The 26,097-nt window shown below is 33.9% G+C and overlaps 2 protein-coding genes and 1 long non-coding RNA gene across 4 annotated transcripts in view; 1 reads left to right on the top strand and 2 right to left on the bottom strand.

Annotated features, from left to right (window-relative positions):
* The window catches only part of LOC144838616 (uncharacterized), a 311,214-nt gene that overhangs the window by 140,271 nt on the left and 144,846 nt on the right, over window positions 1-26,097 (bottom strand). The window lies entirely within an intron of this gene.
* On the bottom strand, window positions 342-11,907 carry LOC144838601 (coiled-coil domain-containing protein 125-like). Of its 2 annotated transcripts, XM_078694025.1 has the most exons (13): window positions 11,775-11,907; window positions 9,963-10,348; window positions 8,677-8,759; window positions 8,269-8,355; window positions 7,210-7,281; window positions 6,687-6,772; window positions 5,624-5,706; window positions 4,811-4,932; window positions 4,297-4,407; window positions 3,963-4,152; window positions 3,355-3,378; window positions 2,583-2,725; window positions 342-1,951 (listed from the first exon to the last, which is right to left on the bottom strand). In XM_078694025.1, the coding sequence occupies exons 2-13, from the start codon at window positions 10,333-10,335 to the stop codon at window positions 1,793-1,795; spliced, it is 1,533 nt and encodes a 510-aa protein (XP_078550151.1). In that variant the 5' UTR covers window positions 10,336-10,348; window positions 11,775-11,907; the 3' UTR covers window positions 342-1,792. The 2 variants fall into 2 exon arrangements, with proteins under 2 accessions (XP_078550151.1, XP_078550152.1); XM_078694026.1 differs by lacking the exon at window positions 3,355-3,378.
* LOC144837051 (janus kinase and microtubule-interacting protein 1-like) lies at window positions 15,432-26,074 on the top strand. The gene is made up of 10 exons (XM_078692034.1): window positions 15,432-16,058; window positions 19,846-20,049; window positions 21,720-21,959; window positions 22,051-22,218; window positions 22,314-22,421; window positions 22,697-22,822; window positions 23,210-23,356; window positions 25,260-25,397; window positions 25,799-25,864; window positions 25,994-26,074. The coding sequence occupies exons 1-10, from the start codon at window positions 15,432-15,434 to the stop codon at window positions 26,072-26,074; spliced, it is 1,905 nt and encodes a 634-aa protein (XP_078548160.1).

The following is a 26,097-nucleotide window of genomic DNA, read 5'->3' as shown; positions in this document are numbered from 1 at the left end:
TATTGGGAGACTCTTGCTATTATTGGGAGACTCCTGTTATTATTGGGAGACTCCTGCTATTATTGGGAGACTCCTGCTATTATTGGGAGACTCCTGCTATTATTGGGAGACTCCTGCTATTATTGGGAGACTCCTGCTATTATTGGGAGACTCCTGCTATTATTGGGAGACTCGTGCTATTATTGGGAGACTCTGCTATTATTGGTAGACTCCTATTATTGAAAGACTTGCATAACGATCATATCACTTTCTAATAAAACTTGATGTATCGTTAGCCCTAAAGAATGAGATCCAAGTAATATACTTAAATGAAGAGGCACTTTTTTTTCCAATAATTTTTTGACTGAAATTTATTGCTATCGCACTGTATATGTGTATGGATACAATACAGTACTTGTGCGCTCGAGAGCTACCATTACACTACAGTATATGACATGAGTACATATTCAGTTTTACTGCAACTGCATGCATGTGATAATTAACATAAAATTAACATAAACATTTTTACAATATTTTGTTTCACTAATTTAATTAATAAATAATTAATATTTAAAATTTAATTCAAATTTCATCAAATTCTATTGCACTTTATTCTGAATCAGACTACATACATTTTTTAATAATTCAAGTCAATTCATAATAAATAAATAAAAAGTGAGCAGATTTTTAGATTTTAGCACTCGTTTATGGATTGTCTGCTGACACACAATTTGACCTATAACAACTGATTTTACAAACAACATTTCCAGATACATACATCAAGATACTATTTGTTTAAAATACATTGTTTAAAATAAATTAGAAGGTTGAATATATAATATAAAGGCAAGATTGTAAAACATTTTTACTACCATTAAAAATGTTTGTTTAATTTAAATTGACCCAACACTTGAGTATTAGATGTGTATATACTCTACATTGACCCAACACTTATAGTCTACATTTTATACAGTAATATTTTAAGATTACAATTACTTTTTAAAATTATTTTTCAAAAATATATTTAGGTAAGACACTGATAAAATTACCTGAATTATTTAGGACAGCAGTAAAACAACTGTATTCTAAAGGCATTTTAAAATTCCATAAATTATCGAGCACATGTATGTGGAAGGGTTTAAGGGTTTTAATATGCATGTGGAGTCCATGTGATGCTACCATTTTTCAATCTGCATAAATTGCACATATGCATGTGGAGCCTGTGTGATGCTACCTTTTTCAATCTGCATAAATTGCACATATGCATGTGGAGTCCATGTGATGTTACCCATTTCAATCTGCTTAAATTGCACATATGCATGTGGAGTCCATGTGATGCTACCCATTTCAATCTGCATAAATTGCACATATGCATGTGGAGTCCATGTGATGTGATGCTACCCTTTTTCAATCTGCATAAATTGCACATATGCATGTGGAGTCCATGTGATGCTACCCATTTCAATCTGCATAAATTGCACATATGCATGTGGAGTCCATGTGATGTTACCCATTTCAATCTGCTTAAATTGCACATATGCATGTGGAGTCCATGTGATGCTACCCATTTCAATCTGCATAAATTGCACATATGCATGTTGAGTCCATGTGATGTGATGCTACCCTTTTCAATCTGCATAAATTGCACATATGCATGTGGAGCCCATGTGATACTATCCTTTTTCAATCTGCATAAATTGCACATATGCATGTGGAGCCCATGTGATGCTACCATTTTCAATCTGCATAAATTGCACATATGCATGTGGAGCCCATGTGATGCAACCCTTTTCAATCTGCATTAAACATCATTTCATATGTGTCCAAGTCCAACTGGAACCTGCTTTTCTGACATCCTTTGACTTTCAGTCATTGTTAACTTCTCAAGAATCTCTTCAAGGTCTCGCATCCGATTGGCTAAAAGTCGCGCTGCTAGCCTTTGATGAGCCAGTGCCTCACTTCTATCGTTCAACTGTAACATATAAGATATTACAAGTGTAATAATAAACTGGCAGAATAATAAAATATTAGTACAAATACATAAAATATTGTAGATCAACTTCCAAACTAGGCTAGGCCTACTACGGCACTCGTATTTATTGTCGTCTGTACACAAAAAAGTTGTTGATAGATGACGTCATTTTAATCATGTCATTGATTGGCCAGAATCAACAATTACCGGGCTGTATTTTTACAAAATCGAATCTGTTTCAGCGGATTTCTGCTCAACCGCCCGTCCGCTCCACGTTGTGTAATTGGTCATAAGAAATAACAGATTCTATTTTTGCGGTTTTGCTTACCTTTACCGCTCGTCTCTGTAAATTGGCCTTAAGACTAATTGTTCATGAAAAAAGAAATAGAATCTCATCAGCTAACAAGGTGGTAGAACAAGTACATTTCGCTAAAGGACTTAAAACCTTTGGTTCAATGTACACATCTGGCTCGTTAAAAAGAACCAAGAGCATCTTTCTGAATTAGAATGTTCTGGTTCATTTAACATTATCATTGCATTGGGCTAACAATCCTATTAGTTTAATAACTATGGTATTGAAACCACATGTCCCTATATCTATGAGAAGAAAAGGAACTAAACAAGACATTACCAGTTCTGTGAGAAGACTGATGAACTCTGGTGTCTTTGGGTCAGAAGCCTGTACACCAAGACTTCTTGATTTTCCATCAGAGTGAATCTCTTCATCCGAACATAATGGTTCCATGTCTTGAATCTCATCCTCCTCGTCAGGAACTAAATCACAATACAGATTAGTATTAGCAATGTAATAATATACAAATATTTTTTGCTTCCAGAGTTTATGGTCAAACTATGGCCATGGTGACTGAAATTGTAAGGTTACTATTCGCTGAGGAGATGAAGCTAAAGTACTGTAGTATAATTTAATGTAAAAAATGTAAAAGAATAAAACATTCCTATATCCTATACGAAATGCTACAATAAAATTGTTTTCTTCAAAAATCAACCAAAAAAGAATACCACCCTTTAGTCTGAAACCATACATGCTAAATACTGTAAAGCCCAACATTATCACAGCCCTAAATTTTCGCGATTTTAAAAGAATAGCATTCCCATATCCTACGAAATGCTACAATAAAAAATTCTTCTTTAAATCAACCAAAAAAGAATACCATCCGTTAGTCTGAAACCATTCAAGCTAAATACTATAAAGCCCAACATTTTCCTAGTCCTAAATTTTCGCGATTTTAAAAGAATAACATTCCCGTATCCTATATACGAAATTCTACAATCAAAATGTTTTTAAAATTAACCAAAGTAGAATACCACCCTTCAATATGAAACCATACATGCTGAATATCTCATAATTTCACAAAATTTCACAAAATGAGAAATTTTATTACCTGAAAAACAATTGCTAACAATAGCTAAAAAAACAAATAAAAGAAGCCTTGTTGGATTGGTATATTCACAATTTATTGATAAATCAGGAAAAACCTTGATCATGGGTTCTGAATAAATATAACCAAAGCAGTTTATTTATTGAAGAAAATACATTTCATGAATTATGACCAATCAGAAAAAAAAATCTCTCCTATATCAGGCGATCTTTGGTGTGCCACAATTACCTGCCATTTGTTACAGTATGTAAAACAATTTCCATTCCATTTACACATCTTACCTGAAGCCTTTCTACTGTCCCACCAAGGTTTCAATTTCTAAAGCTATGTCTACACTATCAAACTTTATGTGACAAAAATATGTGACATGCCCATTTATGGATATGATGATGTCATACTATATCACTTACCTGAAACCTTTCTACTGCCCCACCAATGTTTCAATTTCTAAAGCTCTGTCTACACTATCAAACTTTATGTGACAAAAAAAATGTGATAATGATGACATCATACTGTATCACTACCATTGGGCACACCACACTATTTTTTTGGCAAAATAGTTTGATTACAAACATTTATTAGTAATTCAATTTGGATCTCAAAATACATACCGTTCATTTGTGGATGCCTACTCTTCCATAGTTTTCTTAATCTGCTTTCGTCAGTGTTATCCTTGTCTTTATGTTGATTGGCTACTTCTTGACTCAGCACTGTATTTCTGTTTAACTGTTCTTCAAATGCTATACGATATGCATCAGTTACTGAATAGGCTTCTGAACAGTTTACTTTTAAAACTTCATTCTAAAAATAAACAATTAAATATTTATGTTTATAAAGTTTTTCATAGTTAGAATGGATATCTGCTAAGAATGAAATCCAGTACGTTTCCAAATTAAATGAAAGTAGAATAAAAGTAAAAGTCATGAGATTTTTACAAATTTTTACCTGTTCCTTCAAAAACGAAATTTCTTTCTTGAAGTGAGCAGCCATTTTTGCACATTTGCAGGGGTCAGGAGCAGTTGACTGACACTTGCAAGCACCTAAAACAGCAAGTTGCTAATTGGAAAAACAATATGAATACAAATAATTAAATTAATAATGACAACAATAATGAAAATAAAAAGAAATAAGTGTAATCAGTAATTTTCAACCAATAAAAAGCTTATGTAAAGACAGTAAAGAAGTGTAAATAATAGCTCATAAAGAACACATACAAATTTAAAAAGATTACAACAGCAACTTTATCATCATCTTTCTATACTGTGCAGTATTATACTTGTTTTGAGTACAGTCCAGAATTACACAGCGTCGGCGATGCCACAAAGTACACTAATGTGGCTAATGACGCAAAGATATTTTGCGTTTCCACGAAGTGACACTAATGTTTAGCCTTAATATACATAATACAAGCCACAACAGCAGCACTGATATTCTACATAAAAACTGAAATCAAACTTACATCAGTTAGTGATAAGGAAAAGCCTTTCATTGCAGAATCATCCATAGCCTTGTGCTTATCATACACTAATTTATCTTTCACATCCATCAGTGCTAACATTTCTTCTTTCTGCCTACATAGAACTTCAAGAAATAAATACATTAAAAATAGTTAATGAGTGAGTGGCCGAGTGGTTAAGGCAGTGGAATCATAATTACGTACCCATAACATAGGCAAGGGTTCGAGCCCCATGGTTTTAATGGTAGAACGAGTCTTCTTGGATAAGAACTATAAACCGTAGGTCCGGTGTACACATCTAGCTCATGTGCATTTTAAAGAACCTAGTACATCTTTCGAGACGAGTAGGGGGTTACCCCGGTGTAATAGTACATCACAGCCACTGATCATAGCTTGGCCCTCTTTGACTGAAGAGGTTGCCCAGTATAAATAAAATATTTAAATTCAAAAAGATGAAACATTTTCAAACTAAGGTTTAATGTTAATATTCAATCTCTTTCTGCATAAATTTCCCTTTCACACATATTGCATTTAGCAACATTTTTATGCCATTCTTCACTACAGCGCAGAATTTTTTTGTCTTGTTATGATCTAGTGTAAAAAATCTCGAAATTTTTTGCTACCAGTGTCAACAGAGTACAGTCAATGGGCTGGACTAAAATGCCTAGTTTTCCAAATATTCCAGTATTCTAAATGTATTTTAATTGTAAACAAAAAATTTTGGACCCTTTAAACTGAAGAACAGTCTGGTTTTGGGAATGTCCCTTGTTTTAAGAGAGTCCGGTTTTGGTAGAGCTGACTGTATAAGCTTAGTACCTATATTTTCTGCTTGTATTCGTCTCAGCTCATCTGACCTTGCTTCTAGTGTTGCCATCAGTGCCGCATTTTCAAGACACATTCTATATTAGATAATTGTCAAAAAAAAGTAAAACAATGTAGTTAAATACATTAAAAGAAAAAATTTACTAATTAAACCAACAGTTAATATTCTAATAATGAATAATAATTAAAGATGTATTATCCCCCTGAAAATAATTCTTCAAATAATTGTTTTGAATATGCCATTTTAATGTCACATAATAGGATAGAAACAAAATGTATTTATCTGAAGAAATTTAAAGCAAAAAAATAGTCAAATTAGCTGCCAGCCAGTGGTTGAATTTAACCATTTATTTTGTCAAGTGAAAAAATAGTTTTTTCTACGAAAGTGATAACCTATCCAAAGTCTGATTTAATTAATCTTCATTTTTCATGTTTTTAGGGGACAATACAAGCATTTGATGGAAGCATCCTTAATATGCAAGCATATTGTTATCATACAATACATTATCATTCTCTAGAGTCTTTAAATTATAAGCAGCATATATTGTTATTTGTACAATACATTATCATTCTCTAGAGTCTTTTAGTTATAAACAGCATATTGTTATTATACAATACATTGTACATATAATTCTCTAGAGTCATTGATGAACAGGATAATAGGCCAATGAAGAGATCCATGTGAATGAGAGGTATCCTTTCGTATCGCAAGCAATGTCATATTATAATTAACGTCGTAACAGCAAAGGGATTTTCTTAACTAATGCTTTTTTTTAAAACTGAAGTGTCACCGATTTGGGTATGCAAGAGTAAGTTTTATTGGTTAGAGGCAAAATCATTGATGCATGACTTTCGTATCATAAGCGTCGTTCACTAATCTTGCACCTTGAGATTGAGAATGAACTAAGATCAGTGTCATAAGAGGTGGCTTCCACTAATCTTTTCCTGGTTCAGACCTATGGAGTTTTTCTCCGCTTATGATAGGAAAGCATAATTCCATAGGTCTACACAGGCCCTAGGATTCTTTTAAATGCTGTATAGACTCACTCAAATTTACCTGTCAAACCTCTCTGCCCAGGTGTGTTCACTTTTGAGCTGAGCATCTGCTTTGATGTCCAGTTCAAATTGAAGTGCATTTACTTCCTACAAAGTTTGAGTCAAGCATAAAGGTAAAAATCATAATTGAATTGAAATATTTGATTTATACTGGGCGAAATCAAAGACTGGTCTCCCAGAGGGCCCAGTTATGATCAGTGGCTGTGTGCATACTAGTACACCAGGGTAATCTCCTACTTGTCTCAAAAGATGTACTAGGTTCTTTAAAGTGCACATGAGCTAGATGGACGGTTTATAGTCCTTATCCAAGAGGTCTTGTTCTACCACCAGGAGCGAGTGAGCCTTGAACCCTTGCCGATGTTATGGCTACGTCCCACTGTCTTAATCGCTCGCCAATGGATAACAATGTCTTGGTTGGCCCAATCATGTCTTGGTTGGGCCAATCAAGTCTTTTTTGGGCCACTCAAGTCTTTTTTGGGCCAATCAAATCTTGGTTGATCTTTAATTTGTGTGTTTTTTCCTACCTTTACTAAATCTTTCTTTTGATCAAAACTAGATTCAGCTGACCGCTTATGTTGGCTTGAAGCTAACATTGCCTGTACATTTAATAAAAAAACCAATATGGATGTCAAAAATTAATATTGAAATATAAAAAACATATATAGATTAACAGGCACAGAATAAATTCTACACTGCCCAGTGATATATGAAAATGTATCAATTAATTTGCATCAATATAGATGAGGAAATCTCTGAGAATGAAAACAAGCCAGCTCAATCAAGATTCAAACCTGGAACAATCGTTACAATTTATAAAAATAGCAAAAATTGGATAAACATAATAATTAAAATGTAACATTAATATTAACATCTCCATTAATTAATCACATACAACATACAATTACAATTTAAAATATACATTATACAATTATTAACACAGACTGTTGAAACTGTTTTATATACATTTGTTTCTAAGCACTTTCTATCATACTTATATTTCAATTTGTACAATAGACTCACAGCACAGTGGACTAGATTTAATTACACATACAGAACAAAAACTTTCATCTACCCTAAGGGTACCTTTTTATATTCTGTCACATATTTTCAAATTTTGCATTTTTTTAAATCGTAAAGTTCATTAAATATATTGCTGTTTTTTAGAATAACGATACAGTACTACAAGCAATTTAAACATTTTAAATACAGAAGTAAAAAAGGGATAAAAATGCAATATAGTGGTGGGGTGAATGATAAAAATGACACAAGACCCAACACCTTACATCCACATTTGAGTACGGTACCAGTGTACCAGAACATGATTTGTGTACCACTGCAATGACATCAATTTTAACACATAAAATGACAAGAAATATAAAAGAAAAAACAACTTACATGAGTATACTAGGAATATTGAAAAGAAAGAAAAGATGCAATCAGATGAAATAATATTATTATTAAAGGAAGATATAAGTTATTATCTACGTAATTCAGATAATTAATTTAATATGGAGAAAATATTATCATGGGTGGTGCATGTGAATCGGTGAGACGAGACGATAATGAGTGAGTTAGGTACTCACCTGGCTCTGTAGAATCATGATGGCTTTGTATTTACTGTCAAGTTGCCTTCTACAAGCATCTAATTCATTTTGAAGCACCTCAACTTCCTGAAATAAATACAAAATATATTTGTTATTATTTTGGAAACTTTTTAATATGCTTATAAGTTAAAGAGTATGTTTACAAGGAACATTTTATCTAAGACAGACTGTACAACAAAAAACTCTCCCAATACAAGACACCCATGGGCTGGCATACAACATGCTCTGGTATTCTGAATGGCTTTTAATAAAAAAGGAATTTGAGACATCAATTCTGTGAGAGTTTCCAGTTTTCAGAGAGTATGGTATTGAGACTCGACTGTGCCGTTGTTTTGATTCTAGCCAAACCACCAGTATAAAATTGTAAGAAAACAAATGGTTAACAACCTGAGAAGCTAATGCCAACTTTTGTTGAATAAACTTTTTACTGGCAAGAGTTAGTTCCTGACTCATTTCTGTAGCTTCAGTATCTGAAAAATAGAAATTGTTGTTTACATGATGCAGCTATCCAACTACACAATTAGATTAATGTAGTAGATTTATACAGGCTCTCTCGTTGGATAGGTTACTGTATAATTACAATCGAGAGGTATTTTAAATGAAACAATATACTTATTTTATTTTAAATATTATTCTAACTTAATTAAAATACAGAGCATATTGACAATTTTGAAACCCAAATCATTATTATAGTTATTAATTTTAAAGTTGAAAAACATGTAATGTAAAATTAATATTTTAAAGAAAATTATTGACGATTTTTAAACCCAAATAATGTTATTACAGTTATTAATTTGAAGTTGAAAAAATGTAATGTAAAATGAATATTAAAAAAAATATTTTTGTGGGAAGCATTATCTGTGGCCATGTATCGTCAATGAACACAGATGTTGAGTAACAATAGTTGGTACTGACGTGTTGATGCAATCCAAACAGGACAATCAGAAAATCAATACTTGAGAATAACAGACATCCATCCAGTTAATTTAAAATAATATACAGTAGAATATTGGATGATGTACTTGTCTTAATTAACTGTCTAATGAAAAAAACTTACTAAATTTGTGAATATATTTTGCTACTTTGTAATATATAATTTCTAATAATGCACTTTGTCTATACAGTATATTAAAGATGTATTGTCCCCCTGAAAAAATAATTCTTAACACATTTTTTTTTAATATGCCATTCTAATGTCACATAATATTTATCCACTTTGACCAAAAATGGGATCGAAAAAAAAATGTATCTACCTAAAAACCTGTAATTTAAATTAAAAAATAGTCAAATTGGCTGCCAGCAAATGAGTTTTTGGTTGAATTTAACAATTTATTCTGTCATTTTATAGGTGAAAACTTGAATTGTTCCTTTTTTTTCTACCAAAGTGATTAGCTTTATTAAATCTACATAATAATCTATTCAAAGTCTTTATTTTTCCTGTTTTTGGGGGACAATACATCTTTAAGACAGGGGACACCACTATGAAACAAATGAGAGTCGTGTGGCCAACCTCTATTCAGGGGGCACCTATATTAAGGAGACATTTTGTTGAGTCTCGAAGGTTTTCCCTTAATAGAGGTTCTGTATATTCATTCAGTTATACTACCTAACTTATTGGGGGAAAAAACGTCAATAGAGGATGGAACTTAAAACATTATGTGATTATTTTTTACCTCCATGTTTCTGTTCAGAAATTTTCTCTTGTTCTCTCTTAAAGTTGACTTCTCTCATATTATGTTCGTAAAGTTGTTTCTGTTGTCGAATGGATGTTCCAATCTGAACGCCATCCATCGTTGGAAATGCCTCTGACGACCGATCCTCACTTAAAGACTTTGTCCAAACATTATTAATTCTTTTATTGTTGCAAACATTAACTTTGAGCCCTGGATCTGAACAGCATTTATGACATGAACTGTTGTGGTTGATGCAAAGCAAACTACCTGGTTTTAAGCCATATCCTAAGCCTAGATCACCTCGAGATAGATTGTAAGTATCGTCAGAAGATGTGGTCATGCCGGTACATACATCACAGCTTTTCGAAGACATTTCAAATTTTCTGCTGAAAAATAGCATTTGGTTTATTGAGTTGTAAAAAATAAACAATCTTATTTGATAATTGTACATTTTTAATATTAAATTGAAACCCTGTTTATAAAAACTTAAAAGTTTTTTTGAAAATGGTAAAATGAACGAATACTCCTAGAGTTAAAGACACACACACAGAGCCATTTATTGGAAAGAGTCGGAAATTGAATGGATTAAAGCTATTTTTGTTGTTTAAAATCATGTTCGAAAAAACCTTTAAACAAATTGATTGTTTGATATTAAATTCGATATTTAAAACCTTATGAAAGTTATACATTTTAAAAGCAAAGGACTCGACTCCATACTCTACATAGGCATAGTTGGACACAAACATGGCTTCTAATCCATTCAAAGTCATAACTCTTTATATATATGGCTCTGAGCCTAGCTAGGCTTAGTTTTGTAGGCCTAGCTGGTAAACATCGGTAACGTACGAACATTCGTACGCTAGCTATATACTTAGCCTGACATTGTATAGTTGCTGCATTAATTGTCTTTCTATTTTTGCCACTTCGTTGATACAAATTGGGGAAAACCCGGTATTTTCGCTGAAAAGTTAGGAGTCTTCCATTTGTTTTGGCCTCACGATTTATCGAAAAGTGGGTGAATTTACAGAAGAATAACAGAAATATCAATCCGCGCGCAATGCATTTTGGGATTTATAGTGGGCCGCTATAATTATTAGAATCGACTTATTTTTCACATTTTTAACCATTTAAAGACGAAAAAAGTTATCGCAATAGGACCAATATAGTATTATTTTTACATTAAATATAGTTTGTGATCTTAAATTAGATCTAAAAAACGTAGGGAAGGTGTCTTTAAAACTAGCCAAGCCATATTGATTTTCATCCATCCCTCGCCTAACCTCCTATAGGCCGAGTAGGCTGCCCAAGTTAGGTTAGTCTAGGGGGATGTCCCACAGGGATCCAGTTAAGTCGCCTCATCGCAAAGTCGCCCATACAAAGTTGCTCTTTACAAAGTCTCCTCATCGCAAAGTCGTCCCGGAATAGTTTCTCCATTGTAAAGTTGCCCCATACAATGTCGCCCCATTCAATGTCGTCTCAGAGTCATACAACAAAGTCTCCCCATACAAACAAAGTCACGCCGGAACAGTTGACCAATCGCAATGTTGCCCCATGTTGCGACAACGGAGTAATTAAGTAATTAAATCCCGCATACGCATAACACTTGACTTTGCGATGGGGCGACTTGGTGAAGGGGCGACTTGGTGAAGGGTCGACTTTGCGATGGTGCGACTTGACTAGCAGCCGTCCCACAGAGAGTCTAGGGCCTAGGCTAGTAGGGGAGCGGGCCTAACCTAGTAGGCTAGTAGTAGGCCTAGTGTAATTAGGCTTAGCTATGCGTAAATAGAAAAGGCTGTAGGCCTACATACTTACTACGAAATAATGAGTGGTGGTATGAGACACTCTAGGCTTAGCCTACGCTGTTTTGAAGTTGGCCTACCTAGCCTATGTATCGATTTTTGTCATTTTTTGTCGATCATGTTTTGTCTACTCGTAGGTGGTGTTATTGTAATTAATTAGTCTGCTGCCACCAATTGTTATACTTTTTAATTTATTGGGTTCATTTGCATATGTTCAGCCAGGTGTGCTAACAGTGTTGGCCTTTTTTTGTGTGTTTAGGCTATGCTGAGTAGTGAAATAAGGAAGATTTTTATGCGTATGAGGCACAATATTACCTTGGTAATGGTAAGATGTTATGAAATATACTTTTGTACCGGTACTACTACTAGGCCAGGCCTAGGCTTTTAAGCATGTGAATATTATAAGGTAGACTTGACGTGGTGTTACAGTACAGTCTTTACCTGTGTTGTCCGTAGTCGTCCCCCGCTGTAAACTTCAGTAGTGATAACATTGTTTGCTTCGCTTACTAATCTGTATTTTGATCTTAATGTACCTGAGCATGAAAGGTTAGCCTTCTCACGTTTACGACTTATATCGCATAACCTTAGAATAGAAAATGGGTGGTGGTCTCGCACGCCACCCGCTGAACATCTTTGTAAATGCGGCGAAGTGCAGACCGAGCTTCATGCACTATGTGAATGCCCATTTACTGCACACATACGCCAAACTTAAAATATACATTGTGTTTTTATTTTCTATTGACCTTTTTGACTGTCAAAATTTGTTTTCGAAGTTAGTGAAAATATTATCTAAGTTTGTTATTGCTATTTTCATGCTTGTATTGCCTACTTGTGTGCCATATTGGACACAGTTATCCCCAGTTGTCAATAAAGAATAAATAAATAAATAATAAAACAGAAAATAGATAGATACTTCTACCATCTTCGCTTTCGTCCCCCCAACAAAGAATGACAAAGTTGGTGAGTTTTTATTTTCGATATACAGTATATATTTGTTTGTAACATGACTGACCAATGCTTTATTCAATAAATTAATAACTTACTTTACTTTTTTTTTCTTTTTTTGTTCAAAGTTGTTTCGGAGATGGAGGTTACCATGGATCTGTCTACTAACTGAAAGTGAATGACAATGAGTCCAAAGTTGGTGAGTCTTTATTTGCTATATATAGCAAACTCGACAGTTGAGTCAAGTGGCCGAGCGGTTATGGCAGGGAATGCGCCGCAAACCGTAGCTTATACAATCTACACTGACAGGTTCATGTCACTCCTCGACCATTGTTCTGGTGGTAGAAAAAGCCTTCGGATAAGGAGTTACTAGAGGTCCAATGTACAAATCTGGCTCATGTGCACTTTAAAGAACCCTGTACATCTTTCGGAAGAGTAGGGGCATGTAACCCCGGTGTACTGGTCCATTCAGCCCCTGTCATTGTGGACAGACAAACAGGCGCCGTTTGGTGCCAGCACTCGACACAAATTGACCCTTAGGGGAGTAGAAAGTTGTGGTATGTCATCCACACCTGTGTGCAATTCAGCCCAGTAGGCTGCAAGTCAAAGGTTATACCCATACATATTTGTTTGTAACATCTGACCATTATTTTATATTATACTTTATTCAAATAATAATCAATTCTTTTTTCTTTTGGTTCAGTGTTGTTTTGGAGTCATGGACCTTAAATTCAGTATTCTTTGGTACATGGATAATGATTGAAAGAATATAGATATAGAATATACATATGCTGGTAAATCTAAAAGGTGAAAATGGGGTTTTTTTTTCATATTTATTTTCTAACGCTATTTGAAACCTGTTACCTTTTCAACATCAGCTTAATTGTAAACTAAATTTTATTCTTCTTTTCTTACAGAAATAAAACTGATTTTGATTTTTTTCGGTGCTGATTGCAATCGGAAGGGTAATATGTTACATGGATGAAAATGTTTGTATCAACCACTTCAGGATCTATATGAGTCAGAGTTTATTGGTTGTGATTATTCTTATTTGATAAGGCAAATGACAACAAACTACTGCGAGAGTATCTATCTATTGGCTATGGTAGTAAAAGTAAAAGTTTATTCTAAAAACAAGCATTAACTAATGTTCTGATTGTGCATGCATCGGGTTTGGGTAGCAAGCGACTACTTAACCTAAACACTTTTTGTTATTCTGCCCTCTATTGTAAAATTGTTTTTTTTAAGTGTGATAGGCTTTAGTCCAGATGCCATTAGGCCTACTACATGTTTGTTTTCATTGCTGATTGGTGTGCTGAGAATCTGAAACAAGTCCTGTGTTCGTTTGTGAGGTTAGTCAGTGGACCTAATCAATGACAACAGATTGTGATGTATTAGTTTTTTTATTATGTATACATAATATTTTAGTAGCATTACTTTAGAAAATTGAAGTTTACATAATTAGAACGACCGATGTGTAATGTGTCTGCTGTTGAGGGATATGAGAACGTACACAGTTAACTAAATTGCACCCGATTCTCAGTGCTGTATATCCATATGAATATTTATCCTGTATCATAGGCAAATTCTGTAATACGGCATCTTATTGCATGGAGGTATAAAAATAGAAGGAGAGAGCTCGGAAGACAAGCCTTTGTAATTACGTAGTCCGCCGCCTCCCCATATAGCGCAGCATGTTACACAAATGTTAACCGCGACTTACGCGCAGTGTGCATCCGCGTGGTCGCTTCCTAGTCGCATTCCGAGTATATGATATCGGCGATGTGATGTCACATGCTTGTTTACTCTGCATGCAGAGGAGATAAATAAAAAAAAAATGATTATTTTTTAGCCTAGATTATAATAATTGTGCAAGGACTACTCCGGCCCTAGCCTAAAACTATAGACCTAGTCACGGTTTCGTAATCGAATACCTCCCCCATCCATTGTCAACAAACCTGTGAAATATGCCTAATGTATTTCGTCAATATCTTTGGCCGGCAATCATCGGCAGCCCAACGACTAACGTAAGAATGCAAAGTAATAACCATGTGTTCTTCACACAAAACTACAGCTGTATGACGACGTTTATTAATATTTTATCGAAATACATATAATTGCATAAACAGCAAGTAAATTACAATAACAACTATAATGGGAGCCTGATAAAATTCGCTTAAAATGTCATATGTAAACGTGTTTGGTATCAATATTTAGAGATAGAGACGGGAAGCAAACATTTGATTGCGCAACAATTATAACACAAACAATAGCACTGCGCATGCCAAAAGTATATATGTTTGTTTGTGTATATTTGAGGGTCTCCCCTCCTCTACGATAGAGGGCTGACTAGACGCGGCGGCTGACGTTGGTAACAAAGTCCGCGCAGCGCGCTGTATGCACAAGGCTTTGGCTTTGAAAATACCATGGCGACATCCTGTTAACGCGCTACAATACATTCGAGCTCTCTCCTTCTATTTTATACCTCCATGTCTTATTGTATCACATGTGTTGTCTGTATCATGAAAGGTTAGGTTAAGGTCTATGTATGATACATCATGCAGGTGTCACATGGGAAACACATAATATGCTGTACCATGAAATTTGCCTATGATGATACTAGAAATTTAGATAAAGTATTTGGCTAGCCAGTAAAACATACGTCATAACATCATATGACCCTTTCTGTGTATTCAGAATAAACTTTTTTTTTTTCAGTTTAATGATGGCTGGGAAAATAAATGAAAAGGTGTCTTCGATTGAGGCCCAAAATTCATCATTAAAAAGAAATTTAGAAGAAATGCGAACTCATATTGGACAACTAAATCAACAGCTTGAACATGAACAGAATGCAGTTAAGCAGTTACGACGAGAAAAGGCTTTAGAAATTAAACAAGTAAAAGAACATGAGGAACAAGCATACAAAGTAACTATTAATGATTTAAAAGCCAAACTGCTCAATGACAAGGAGAAAGAGTTAGCAAACCAAAGGGAACAGTTAAACAGGCAGCACAACACGGAAATTAATCGGATGTCTCGCGTAAACAATGAAGCATTAAAAAAATATCAATTAAAAGCCCAAAAGGACAAAGAGGAGGAGTTTTCTAGGAAGAAACATGAATTTTTAGCAGACTTCAAGTTGAATATAACAAGATCATTTGAAGCTGAGAAAGCAAAGCTGCTTCAAGAGATTGATGATCTGAAGAAAAGTAAAAAGCATTTGGATGAAGAGTTGAATCTGTTGGTAATTTCAGACAGACAGAAAGCAACAGATATTAGACGCTCTTATGAAGAACATTTGCGAGAACTTGATCAGATCAGAAAAGAAGCCAAGACAGACATTAGAAGATTGGTATGTACATCATCTTGTTATCATTTAGTTTGATTTTCCTAAAAATTAACAATATAGTCAACTCTCCCAATACCAGAAACTTTTGGGCTGACCAACAAAGTCTGGTATTCGAAATGTGTTTTTAATGGTAAACATAAGATACATCATTATGTAATAACATATGAGAGTTTTTTTTTAAAAATAGAATGCACTTATGCTGGAGAAACTTAAGCCCAGGGCTTTAAGGCTAGTTCCACCAGAAAAAAAAATTCAAAAATGAATTTGGGACAATTTGAACCTTGAGAAAAGTCTTTTTGATAGTACATTTAGAGCCTTTTAAAAATTCTAGATTTACTTACAAATTCTAGAGTAGAGGCTATAAAGACCCTCTTAAAAACAAATATAACAACTTAAAATATAGGTTGCTTGCCCAAGTCCTCTTTTTTAAAAGCATAAAAATAATTAACCATTGGGAGAGTATGGTATCATTTTGTATGCCCACCATTAAGTTTTAGTTTTTGTCTAAAGGCTAAAAAATATGGTATGTTTCATAAAAACGTAGCTTTTAACATAACATTGCTGTTCAAAAAGAATCATTTAAAATTCACATAACATGTGTTTGAAATCACTGTCATCAAAGCTTTGCTTTTTGGAGGTAGGTATTCAGAATGTATTGATTTTATGGTATGAAAATCACCAGAGTGGATTGAAATCATTGTGAACATTGATTTTTAATTCATAACAATTGATCATGTATTGATCTAATGCCGTATTAAGTTCTAAGCATTATGGGTTGAAATGATTTCCAATTCAACCAGTTGCAAAGAAATTCCAATAATCAAGTCCAGCGCTCTATGTGGGAATTAAGGGTCTGTTTCTGCTGCATATAGAGCCGAATAAACCATTTATTTCAAAATAGATTTAAAATACAATTATTATATTGACTGCATTTCCGCTAAATTTTTGCTCATAAATTAGTTGGTGTCGTCGATGGAATTTGTTAGCAGTACTCAAAATGCAATGGGCACTGGCTGTCAATCAAATAACCGTTATTTTGCATTGTAGCTAAAAGTTGCACAGCAATAACTGGTAAAATGGCGTTCAAACACCGAATCGATTGCGTGTTTTCAACAGTTATTTTCAGGCTGCCATTTAACCGGTTATTGAAAATGTGTCCTGTTTCTGCTCCCAAGAAATTGGGGTTAATTTATTCACACGGTTATTATTAACCAGTTATTTTTTTGCAGCACAGAAACAGGACCTGTCACTGACTTGCAGTTAGATGAACATTTTAATACTTGATTTGTTCATCAAAGGTTCCACTAAAGTTTAATATAATAATAGTATAAACTCAGTTCATATTCAAAAGAGAATAACATATATATTTTTTAGACCACATCATCTTGTTTTTAACAATTTCATTACACTAGAATCCTGCTGTACAATTACCAAAGTCATAAATCATTTTTTGTTGCAAATGCCAGTTAACCCTTTGACCTTATGGCCAACATTTTATGTGTTTACATTTCAGTTTTACCTTCCTCAGTATACAAGTGGCCTCCCATTGGAATCTTAGTTTATGGTTGTCATAGCAATGCGTAAACAGTTTAAGAACTACCCACCTTTTCTGCTAAAAGGATTAACTTAGCAGCTCACTCAGGCATGTCAAAGTAAAACTATGTGATAGCTTATTACTGAACAATTGTGATATGGTCAACATCAATATTTTTAATTTTTATTTGCGAATTAAAGTACACAAATATTAATAAATTATTCACTTTAGCTAGACCTAATTATATCCAATACTGATTAATGGTTAGGGTAATTTAATGCCATCAATTAGTAAGAAGTAAAACAATAGCTTAACATTTTTAAACCAATTAGTTAAAATGACACCTTATTATGATTAAACAATAAGCCTCCCTCAACAATGCATCTGTTCAATTTATTCGCCTTTAAAAACGAGAAAAGTTGTTGTATTGATTTTGCATTGTTTCCAGGCAAAGGATTGACAAGAGGGATTAACCTGGGTTTTAGTACTGTAGTGTTGACCCTATCTTCACTGCACACAGAGCAAGTTCATTGGATAACACACTTGCATAAGTAGCATACAATAGGTCTCAGTTCATTCTTACTACTCATACCTATCAATGTCTACTTAGAAGTGACTTAAGCAAGATGTACAGTAGGAGATAATTTAGGGTGGCTATACTGTAAATAATACTCGCATTCTTTCAAGAAACATGCAGAGAACTTAATCTATTCTGCTGGAAATTGATGACTTGCGTACGGTAATTTCTTTTATTGGGTTTTTTATACCATGCTAGATAATTTTAATTATGTGAGGATTTTTTGCTCAGCAACATATTATTTTCTCGATCACTACGTTGGCCATCTGCAACAGGAAAACCTGTCACAAAGGCGTTGGAATGTAACAACGTTTGTTAATTGTAAAATTGTGTAGTTATGAAGGATAATGTAGATCTAGAATATTATGTAGAATAAAATGATCAATTTTACAGTTGTGATGTTTGTTACTGTTTTTGGTTTGTGGTACTGTACTTGTACATCTATCATAGGCTGATTTCTTAGAATTGACATGTACAATTAGTTCAATTGTGTTGCAGTGAAATTTGTTTTCTGTCCGGACGTACTATAGCATGTGACTATAGGCGATGATAGTAATATTGCAGTAAATTTAATCAATTATTCATAAAAATTTATCATGTAGTGACCAGTTTATCAAGTGTCTTTCTCGCCATGATAGCGGCATATTAGCATAAACCTTTTGTTATCATTTTAATTTATTTACACAAACACTCAAAGCTACAGTGAGGACACCTGACCTGAATGACTGTAAAGTTCACTATAATACCTTTACATATCGGTATCTATAAATGCATCTTGCTCAATGACTAATACTGTATATTAGGTATGTAGGCCTACAGTAAATGGGTACAAAATTCTAAATCCTACAGGTAAAGGGTAAAAATAGTATTTATGGTAAACTGAGGGAATTCGGATTAGGCCCTCCACAGACCCACAGCAGCCAGCAATGCAGTGCCTACAAGATCAGCATACCAGGAGATGATCCCCTACCTGTTAATTGCAAATAGTGTACCAAGTTCTTTAACTTGCACTATGTACACAAGACCAATGGCTTTACGTCCCATCCGAAGGACGACGCAATGAGAGTAAACCATCTTTCCTAAGGATACAGTTAGTATTGTACAGGATAGGCTCGAACCCATGCCTATTACATGCTAGTCCAATTTTTTCATTACACCATCTAGAACGGCACTATAAACAATTACAATCCTGTTGGTGCAGTACCCGCTGCTTACTTGGGCTCGAATCTAACCCCTAGCCATCAGCGCAAGCTCGGTGGTCTGGAGGTATGAACACCAGAATAGTGATCTGGAGGTCGTGGGTTCAAGCCCACACAAGAATTACTTGCATATTTTTTTTTTTTTCCGCAAGTATTCTCAATGTACTTAGTATAAAGTACAAATTACAACAGAGTAGGGCAAAACATCTGACCAATTACTCAACACACTGATGCAAAGCTACTCCACAGTAGTTACAAATAATTACAATACTATAAGGGATGTTTAATTAAAGTTGGTTTTAAGTTGCAATTTTAATGAAAAATTTATTCTGTGTTGTAACTTTACCACTAGCAGTGGTAGAAATTACTCTACAGTTTGTACCATATCATCGGTTTCAAGATTCACTAGCATTTGATTTATTTTCGTGACCTGATACACTGAGTATATGTCTTGTTTATTTCACTCACTTATTTTTTCAGATCGATGAGTTAAAATCCAAAGATCGAGTGATCGGTGACTTGGAGAAAGAATTAGGCTATCAATCCAGTTATTCCCAACGACTCCAACTAGAAAAGGATTCTCTCGGAAGCTTGCTCAATCTAACAAAGATGGCAGAATCGTGGGAAAAGCGGTCACCCAGAGCATCAATGAAGAAAAGCCGTAGTCTTGATCTAGATAATCTAGTAAGTTAAAACTTTTAATTAATCAAAGATTATTATTATTTATATTAACTAAGGAGAATAATATCACCAATCACAAGGCTTGAATCTCTGCACAAAGAAGGCTAACTGAAATTCAAATATTTTACTTTAAATAGAAATTAGGCAAATTAAGGTTAAGCTTAATTAAGCAAATGTTTAGCAATACTTGTACAAGAATATGCCAATGAGGTATGACAAATCCTTGGTTTTACGAAGAGGATATCATTTCTCGGACCATTGAAATTGTTAACCACAAAGCTATAACAGTGTCAATATCATTAGAAATGCCCTTTACACAATTTGTAGATTGATTATCTGGAAAAGAATGTAATTGTTTACTTACAGATATTTATTTAAAACTCGATGTTTGCCCTGCAGGCCTAATATTGTTTTGTAATGCCATTGGAATTCTACTGTAACTCTGTAACTTGGCAAGGATACCTACTCTATAGAATTAAATAGGAATGTATCACTCTAGTCTTAAGTATTTCGATACAGGGAGGTGCGGCATTTACGGGGTATATTTCCGAGGATTTGGTAGCACAAGCGTGGGAAATGACGGGGTGAAATTTAGTAGTCCGTCAAATTGGCACAATTTATCGCACAATTTTAGCAGGGATTTTAGCTATACTGGATGCTAAGCCATCGCTAAAGGGATCCTAATCAATGAAAACTAGCCACCTATGTTATCCCAAAACCTGTCATGAACGGTTCCACTTTTGCCGGGAACCAGTACAAATTTAGGTTTGTATACAAGTGATCCCCCCGGGGTTATAGTCACAGCATTGCTGTATGAGTTTGTATACAGTATTCAAATTAACAGTCTATCATAGGTAGCTACAAATTTATAACCCCATTTATTTTTTTGTGAATTCTATAACTTTTTGTTCTGAATTCCCAGTCTATAGTTGTATCCTTTGTATTATTCTTAAAGGCCAGGTGCAGGCAAAAAATTTCTATTGATCATACATTCCAATAATTATAGATCTATAGTTTCCCCTATGTTTCATAATTTTTGGGATTTTATTTGTGTTACACGAGCTTGTTGAAAATAAGCACTTTCTTATCAGTGGGGGGATATTTCAAATTCAAAGTAAAATCTCTATTCTTTTGTACACAAATTTTGTAAAAAAGCTATGAAAAATAAACGGTGTGGTAAAAAATGTTATCAGATGACTAAATATAGGTAATATAACTTGAATTTTACATTTCTGGTATTTTTATTCAACTTCAGATTTTTATTTTCATGCTATAGCAAAAATTATCCACCGTATATCCACCGTCTTTTTTCACCTTCTAGGGAGTCACCAGACATGTTATTACATTAAGTTAACTACCTAACTACTGAAAAAAAGTCTTCCTGGTTTTTATGGCAGAATATTGCCAAATTTTGTATTTGACCATATTAGGGGAAATTCATGTTTTTCGTGTAGATTTCTGTTACAAATATTTGATTTATGTACAATTAACCAGATATTATATTTAAAATTCATGCCTATACCTGAGCTTTAAATCTACACCTGCTATTTGCAGCCTAGAATATGATGTGAATGTGATACTTCTCATTATTAGAGCATTCACATTGCACCTAAATTGCTGAAAACATAACATATAATTTATATAAGTACACATATATGTGTTAATTTTCATAGACTAATGAAGACTCAGATAAAGAAAGACGCTTGCAGCTGAGACTCACAGAGTTAAACAATACAGTACGGAGGCTAGAAGATAGAAATAAACAGTTAATGGAGGGAAAGAGTATGGAAAGCCAACTTGAACAAAATCCAGAGAAGAATAAACTGTTAAGCAAACGGTTAAAAGATGTGGAACAATCTAATAAAAGACTGGAGGAAAATAGCAGGCTTTTGGAAATGGAAAATAAACGATTGGTAAAGATTTAATCAAATATAGATTTATTTATTTGAGGAAATCATTTTTGTTGTTAATTGTATTAATGATTATAAATATATTTCTATACAGCGTACACTAAAGGACCAAATGCGTAGTAGGTTGGAGCGTGAAAACAAAAATTTAAAGAAGGCTCTGAATGAAGAACATGCCAGTATGAAGGAAGAAGTGAGTGAAGTAGAACTGTTGAGAGCAAAGCTAGAACAGCAAGCACGAGTTATTGACAGATTGAAGAATAACGTGAGTTATTAGTAACATTGTAGTCATTCAGAATTTAAATCTTAGTATTTTTTAGACTGTGAAATTAAAATATTTCAATATTTTTTTTTTTTCAGAACAATACGGATTTATTGAGTATTGAAAGAAAAGCTGTTAAGTCAATTAGTGATGAAGTTAGTTTAGTGTCTGATTCTGGTACAATTGATGAGGATGATTGGAATGAGGTAAAATGCCCACCGAGTCCAGGGTCATGGGTTTAAATCTTTTCAAATTTTTTCTCATGAAAAACAAAACAACTCCCATTGATCATCTTCATTGCCTGAAGGGATAATATATAAATTAATAATATTAATACGGATATGAATATTCTCATTCATCCAGGTAGTATTAATTTTACTACAGTACTACAGTTACTTACAGTAAGTCCAGTGGATTAGATTGATATCTTTCTATAATTAATAGTATTATTATAATTAGTATGTGCCATCTTTCTATTTAGTTTGATAAAGCAGAATTAGAAGCAAATTACCAACAACTTAGTAAAGAATACCTACAACTACAGAAAGCGTACACCCAGTTACAGACTGTTGTAGGTGGCACACTGGACACACAAAGGGAGGCTAAGGTAAGTGACAGTTCCTCTCAGTCACCCTATAGTCAAGCAAGCTACTGTCTCAGTTAACTGACAGTTTATTGGCAGTGGCCCAATACTGGAGGCCTCAGGCGTTTAGCCTTTTTCGACATATTTTAATGCCTGTTTTTTCTTGTGGGCACTGCTCAGGGGCCCCCATAAGCTCCAAGGCCCCTGGGTTTAGCCAGTGAGCGCTCATAGCCGTTAGCCACTGTTTATTGGCTGTATGATGCTGCCCATAGAATTTGTGAACTTTAAAGATGTTTTCCTTAGCCTGTGATTGTTGAAGACAACCACTGGTTCTTATAATCACTGCTTTGAATGATAAATTTATATCTAAATGTCTATAAACATTTTGCTCCTTCTCTTATGTTCTTGAAGATGAGAAGAGAACTGGAATCTGATCTCATTGAGAGCCAGGCTACAATAGAAAGCTTACAGAAACTCCTAATAGATAGTGGAAAGAGTGTGGATTGGCTGAAAGAAAAACAAAAGATGCAGAAACAGATTACAAAATCAAATGAAAAAGTGAGTTTATATTCGTTGGTGGTCTATTGTTAGAAGTTGTACAAATAGATCTGTAAATTCTGCCCAACCTCACCTGAATTTTACTGGAAAGCATGACTTCCTCTAAATTATCCACTAAGGATCATTTAGACAGCAGAGATTGGTTTGATAGTGAATACTGACTTGGTATCAGGTGAATCAAGTATGCATTGACATTATTCATGTATCGTATGTAAACCTTTGTATTTTGTATGTTATTAATGTTGTAGATTTATTTATATACAGTCTGCCGCACTAGATGCCTTCCGTACATCTTTCAATAGGTAAAAGGCATGTTCATCCAGTAAACACAAAAAACTGCAAATACATACTTTTATTGTCGATACAAATGCAGCATTTTGAAGAATAAACATTCTTTTTTTAATAAAATCTTCGACGAGCATGTTTAGCATGGAATTTTTAGTTTTTCTAAAAGCCTGTACACGAAAATCGGTCTTAATTTACCAAATCTTGTAGAAAAGAAATTGTAACTAAACATTTGCATGTATCATGTATTTAAAATCATCAATCATTGTCATTTCGTAAGCAATAGTAAAGTAGTTAACATTTCTTTTAATAAATATTATATTTATTTCTGCCATTTATTTATAGCCAAAGGTATGTTGTTCTTAATTTTTACTGAAACATCCTTTTTAGTTGAGCAGTCAATCATACCCCGCCCTCTTGCATCCCCCTCTCCACCCTCTTTAATTCCCCCACCCCACCCTCTCCCATTCTCCCACCCCACCCTCTTCCATCTGTTTACCATTAACATACTGCATAGTGAAAAACATTCCTTTTTTGATTATGTACTTGGGTAGTTTTTGCAAATTTATTTTTTAAACTCCATTTCAAATTTAATTTCATGTCTAATAATGCTCATTAATGTTGTTATGTATGAATGTTAATAGTTAATGTAAAGTTTATATTCCCTTTTTGTTTATATTATATACTTTTTTATTTGCAGTTTAGATAGGTGGTATACAGATTAGATACTGTATAAACAATGCATTTTATTGTTAAGCAGGTGTTTCATGTAGCAATATTCAGAATATCAATCATTGCATTAGCTGTTGACATACTGTATCCCAACTCCCATTATAAATTTGTCAAAAATGATAAATAATATATAAAGTATTCATATACTGTTACTAATGCTGATACGGAGCATTCAATTTGCGACAACCAAAGACATGGGAACTACTAATTATGTCATGTTAATTCATTGTATGCATGCTGGGACATTGGTACGTAGACCCTCACTTGATTCCTTGACACAGTTTTGGCAGATTCTAGGTCCAGACAACGAGCAATGACATAAGAACTAACATGTCATGTTAATTCATTGTATGCATGCTGGGACATTGGGATGTACATCCTCACTTGATTCCTAGACACAGTTTTGGCGGATTCTAGGTCCAGGAGACACCCAATGACACAGTATCTCCCGATAAAAATGCAATATCGGTCCGTTAGATGTTTATAATCAATTCATGCATTTTGAAATAATTAGTTGGTATACCTGACATACCCATGTTTACAATTATAGATGCCAATATCTTTAGAGTTTTTATAGCACCCACTGTGGTTTGATGTATTATTATAGTGCCCTCTATAGTGTCATAAAACCTCCCGATATCTCATTTTTCCAAGTCGGTGCAAATTTAAAGCTTCCTAATTAAGAAGCATTACATTGCTAGGGTATTGATTGATATGTTTGTCTATACAAATAAATACATAAACAATACATAAATCATTTCATTGCACTACAACTACTAACAATAAATTGCTCAAGACAAGTTATAAAGTTTGTATTTACAAACAAACAATTATTGTTTATATATACATAAATAAATGAATACATTTTCCTAATTGTTTTCTACAGCTTAATGAGCTTGAGTATTCCTTAAAAGAAGTGAAAGATGAAAAGGAACTTTTAGAATTCCAATTACTGGAGACTTCAGAGCAAGATTGTTCAATATGTTCAACAGACTCGCCAAGAGCAAGTACACCAAGAATTTTGGTAAGTAGAAATGAGGTTAATTAGAAAAGAAAAGAAGTAATAAAGTAGAGGAGATAATGAGAGAAGGAGTGAAGGAGAGGAGATAATGAGAGAATAAGGAAAGAAGTAATCTAAATTTTTACATGCCGTCATAAACATTTTTAATGAATTATTATTAATCTAGTTGGACAACTATCGCTCATTGACGATACAGTAGTTGTCTTTGGCAGCTCCTTTTCTCTCCCCATTGCTCCCTTTTTTATATATCACTGAAAGGAATAAATAAATAAATGTACACTGTTGTGTGCTAACTATTAAAGGTTGAATGGTACAGGATTGCAACCACTATAATGTGTTATGATGCAACCCGTGGACTGCTTGTTGTTGAATAAATAAATTAAATGTATTTTTTTTTTTTTTAGATTACGCAGCACCCAAGAACAGAAGAAGCTGGACTTCATTATGCTTGTACACTTGATCAATTTAATGTATGTATTCTTGTTTGTCCTTTTAAACAAGTACAGTAGTTGCATTAATATTGCTATACAGTATATTATTGTTTGTATAGGGTGCTGATTTACTATACCATGTTTTAAATTATATATCTTTGTATCCAGGTAATTATGTACAGTGAATTAAGGCAGCGCTTGCAGGCATTAAACTCAAACAAGGTATGTTGTGTTTTATTTATCAAATAAACTGAATGTGACCATCTCTTTGG

Source organism: Antedon bifida, chromosome 3, assembly GCF_963402885.1.
Source record: "Antedon bifida chromosome 3, ecAntBifi1.1, whole genome shotgun sequence".
Lineage (NCBI taxonomy): Eukaryota > Metazoa > Echinodermata > Crinoidea > Comatulida > Antedonidae > Antedon > Antedon bifida.
This window is presented reverse-complemented; position numbering and strand designations above follow the sequence as displayed.

What these genes read in the sequence shown, in the direction of transcription:
- LOC144838601 (XM_078694025.1), bottom strand. Translation starts at nt 10,335, where the DNA reads ATGTCTTCGAAAAGCTGTGATGTATGTACCGGCATGACCACATCTTCT. An exon ending in AGTTGGCATTAGCTTCTCAG is followed by an intron (nt 8,356 to 8,676) that starts GTTGTTAACCAT and finishes TATTTATTTCAG; the next exon opens with GAAGTTGAGGTGCTTCAAAA. An exon ending in TGTTAGCAATTGTTTTTCAG is followed by an intron (nt 2,726 to 3,354) that starts GTAATAAAATTT and finishes ATTGTGATTTAG; the next exon opens with TTCCTGACGAGGAGGATGAG.
- LOC144837051 (XM_078692034.1), top strand. Translation starts at nt 15,432, where the DNA reads ATGGCTGGGAAAATAAATGAAAAGGTGTCTTCGATTGAGGCCCAAAAT. An exon ending in AGACAGACATTAGAAGATTG is followed by an intron (nt 16,059 to 19,845) that starts GTATGTACATCA and finishes TTATTTTTTCAG; the next exon opens with ATCGATGAGTTAAAATCCAA. An exon ending in ACACACAAAGGGAGGCTAAG is followed by an intron (nt 22,823 to 23,209) that starts GTAAGTGACAGT and finishes ATGTTCTTGAAG; the next exon opens with ATGAGAAGAGAACTGGAATC.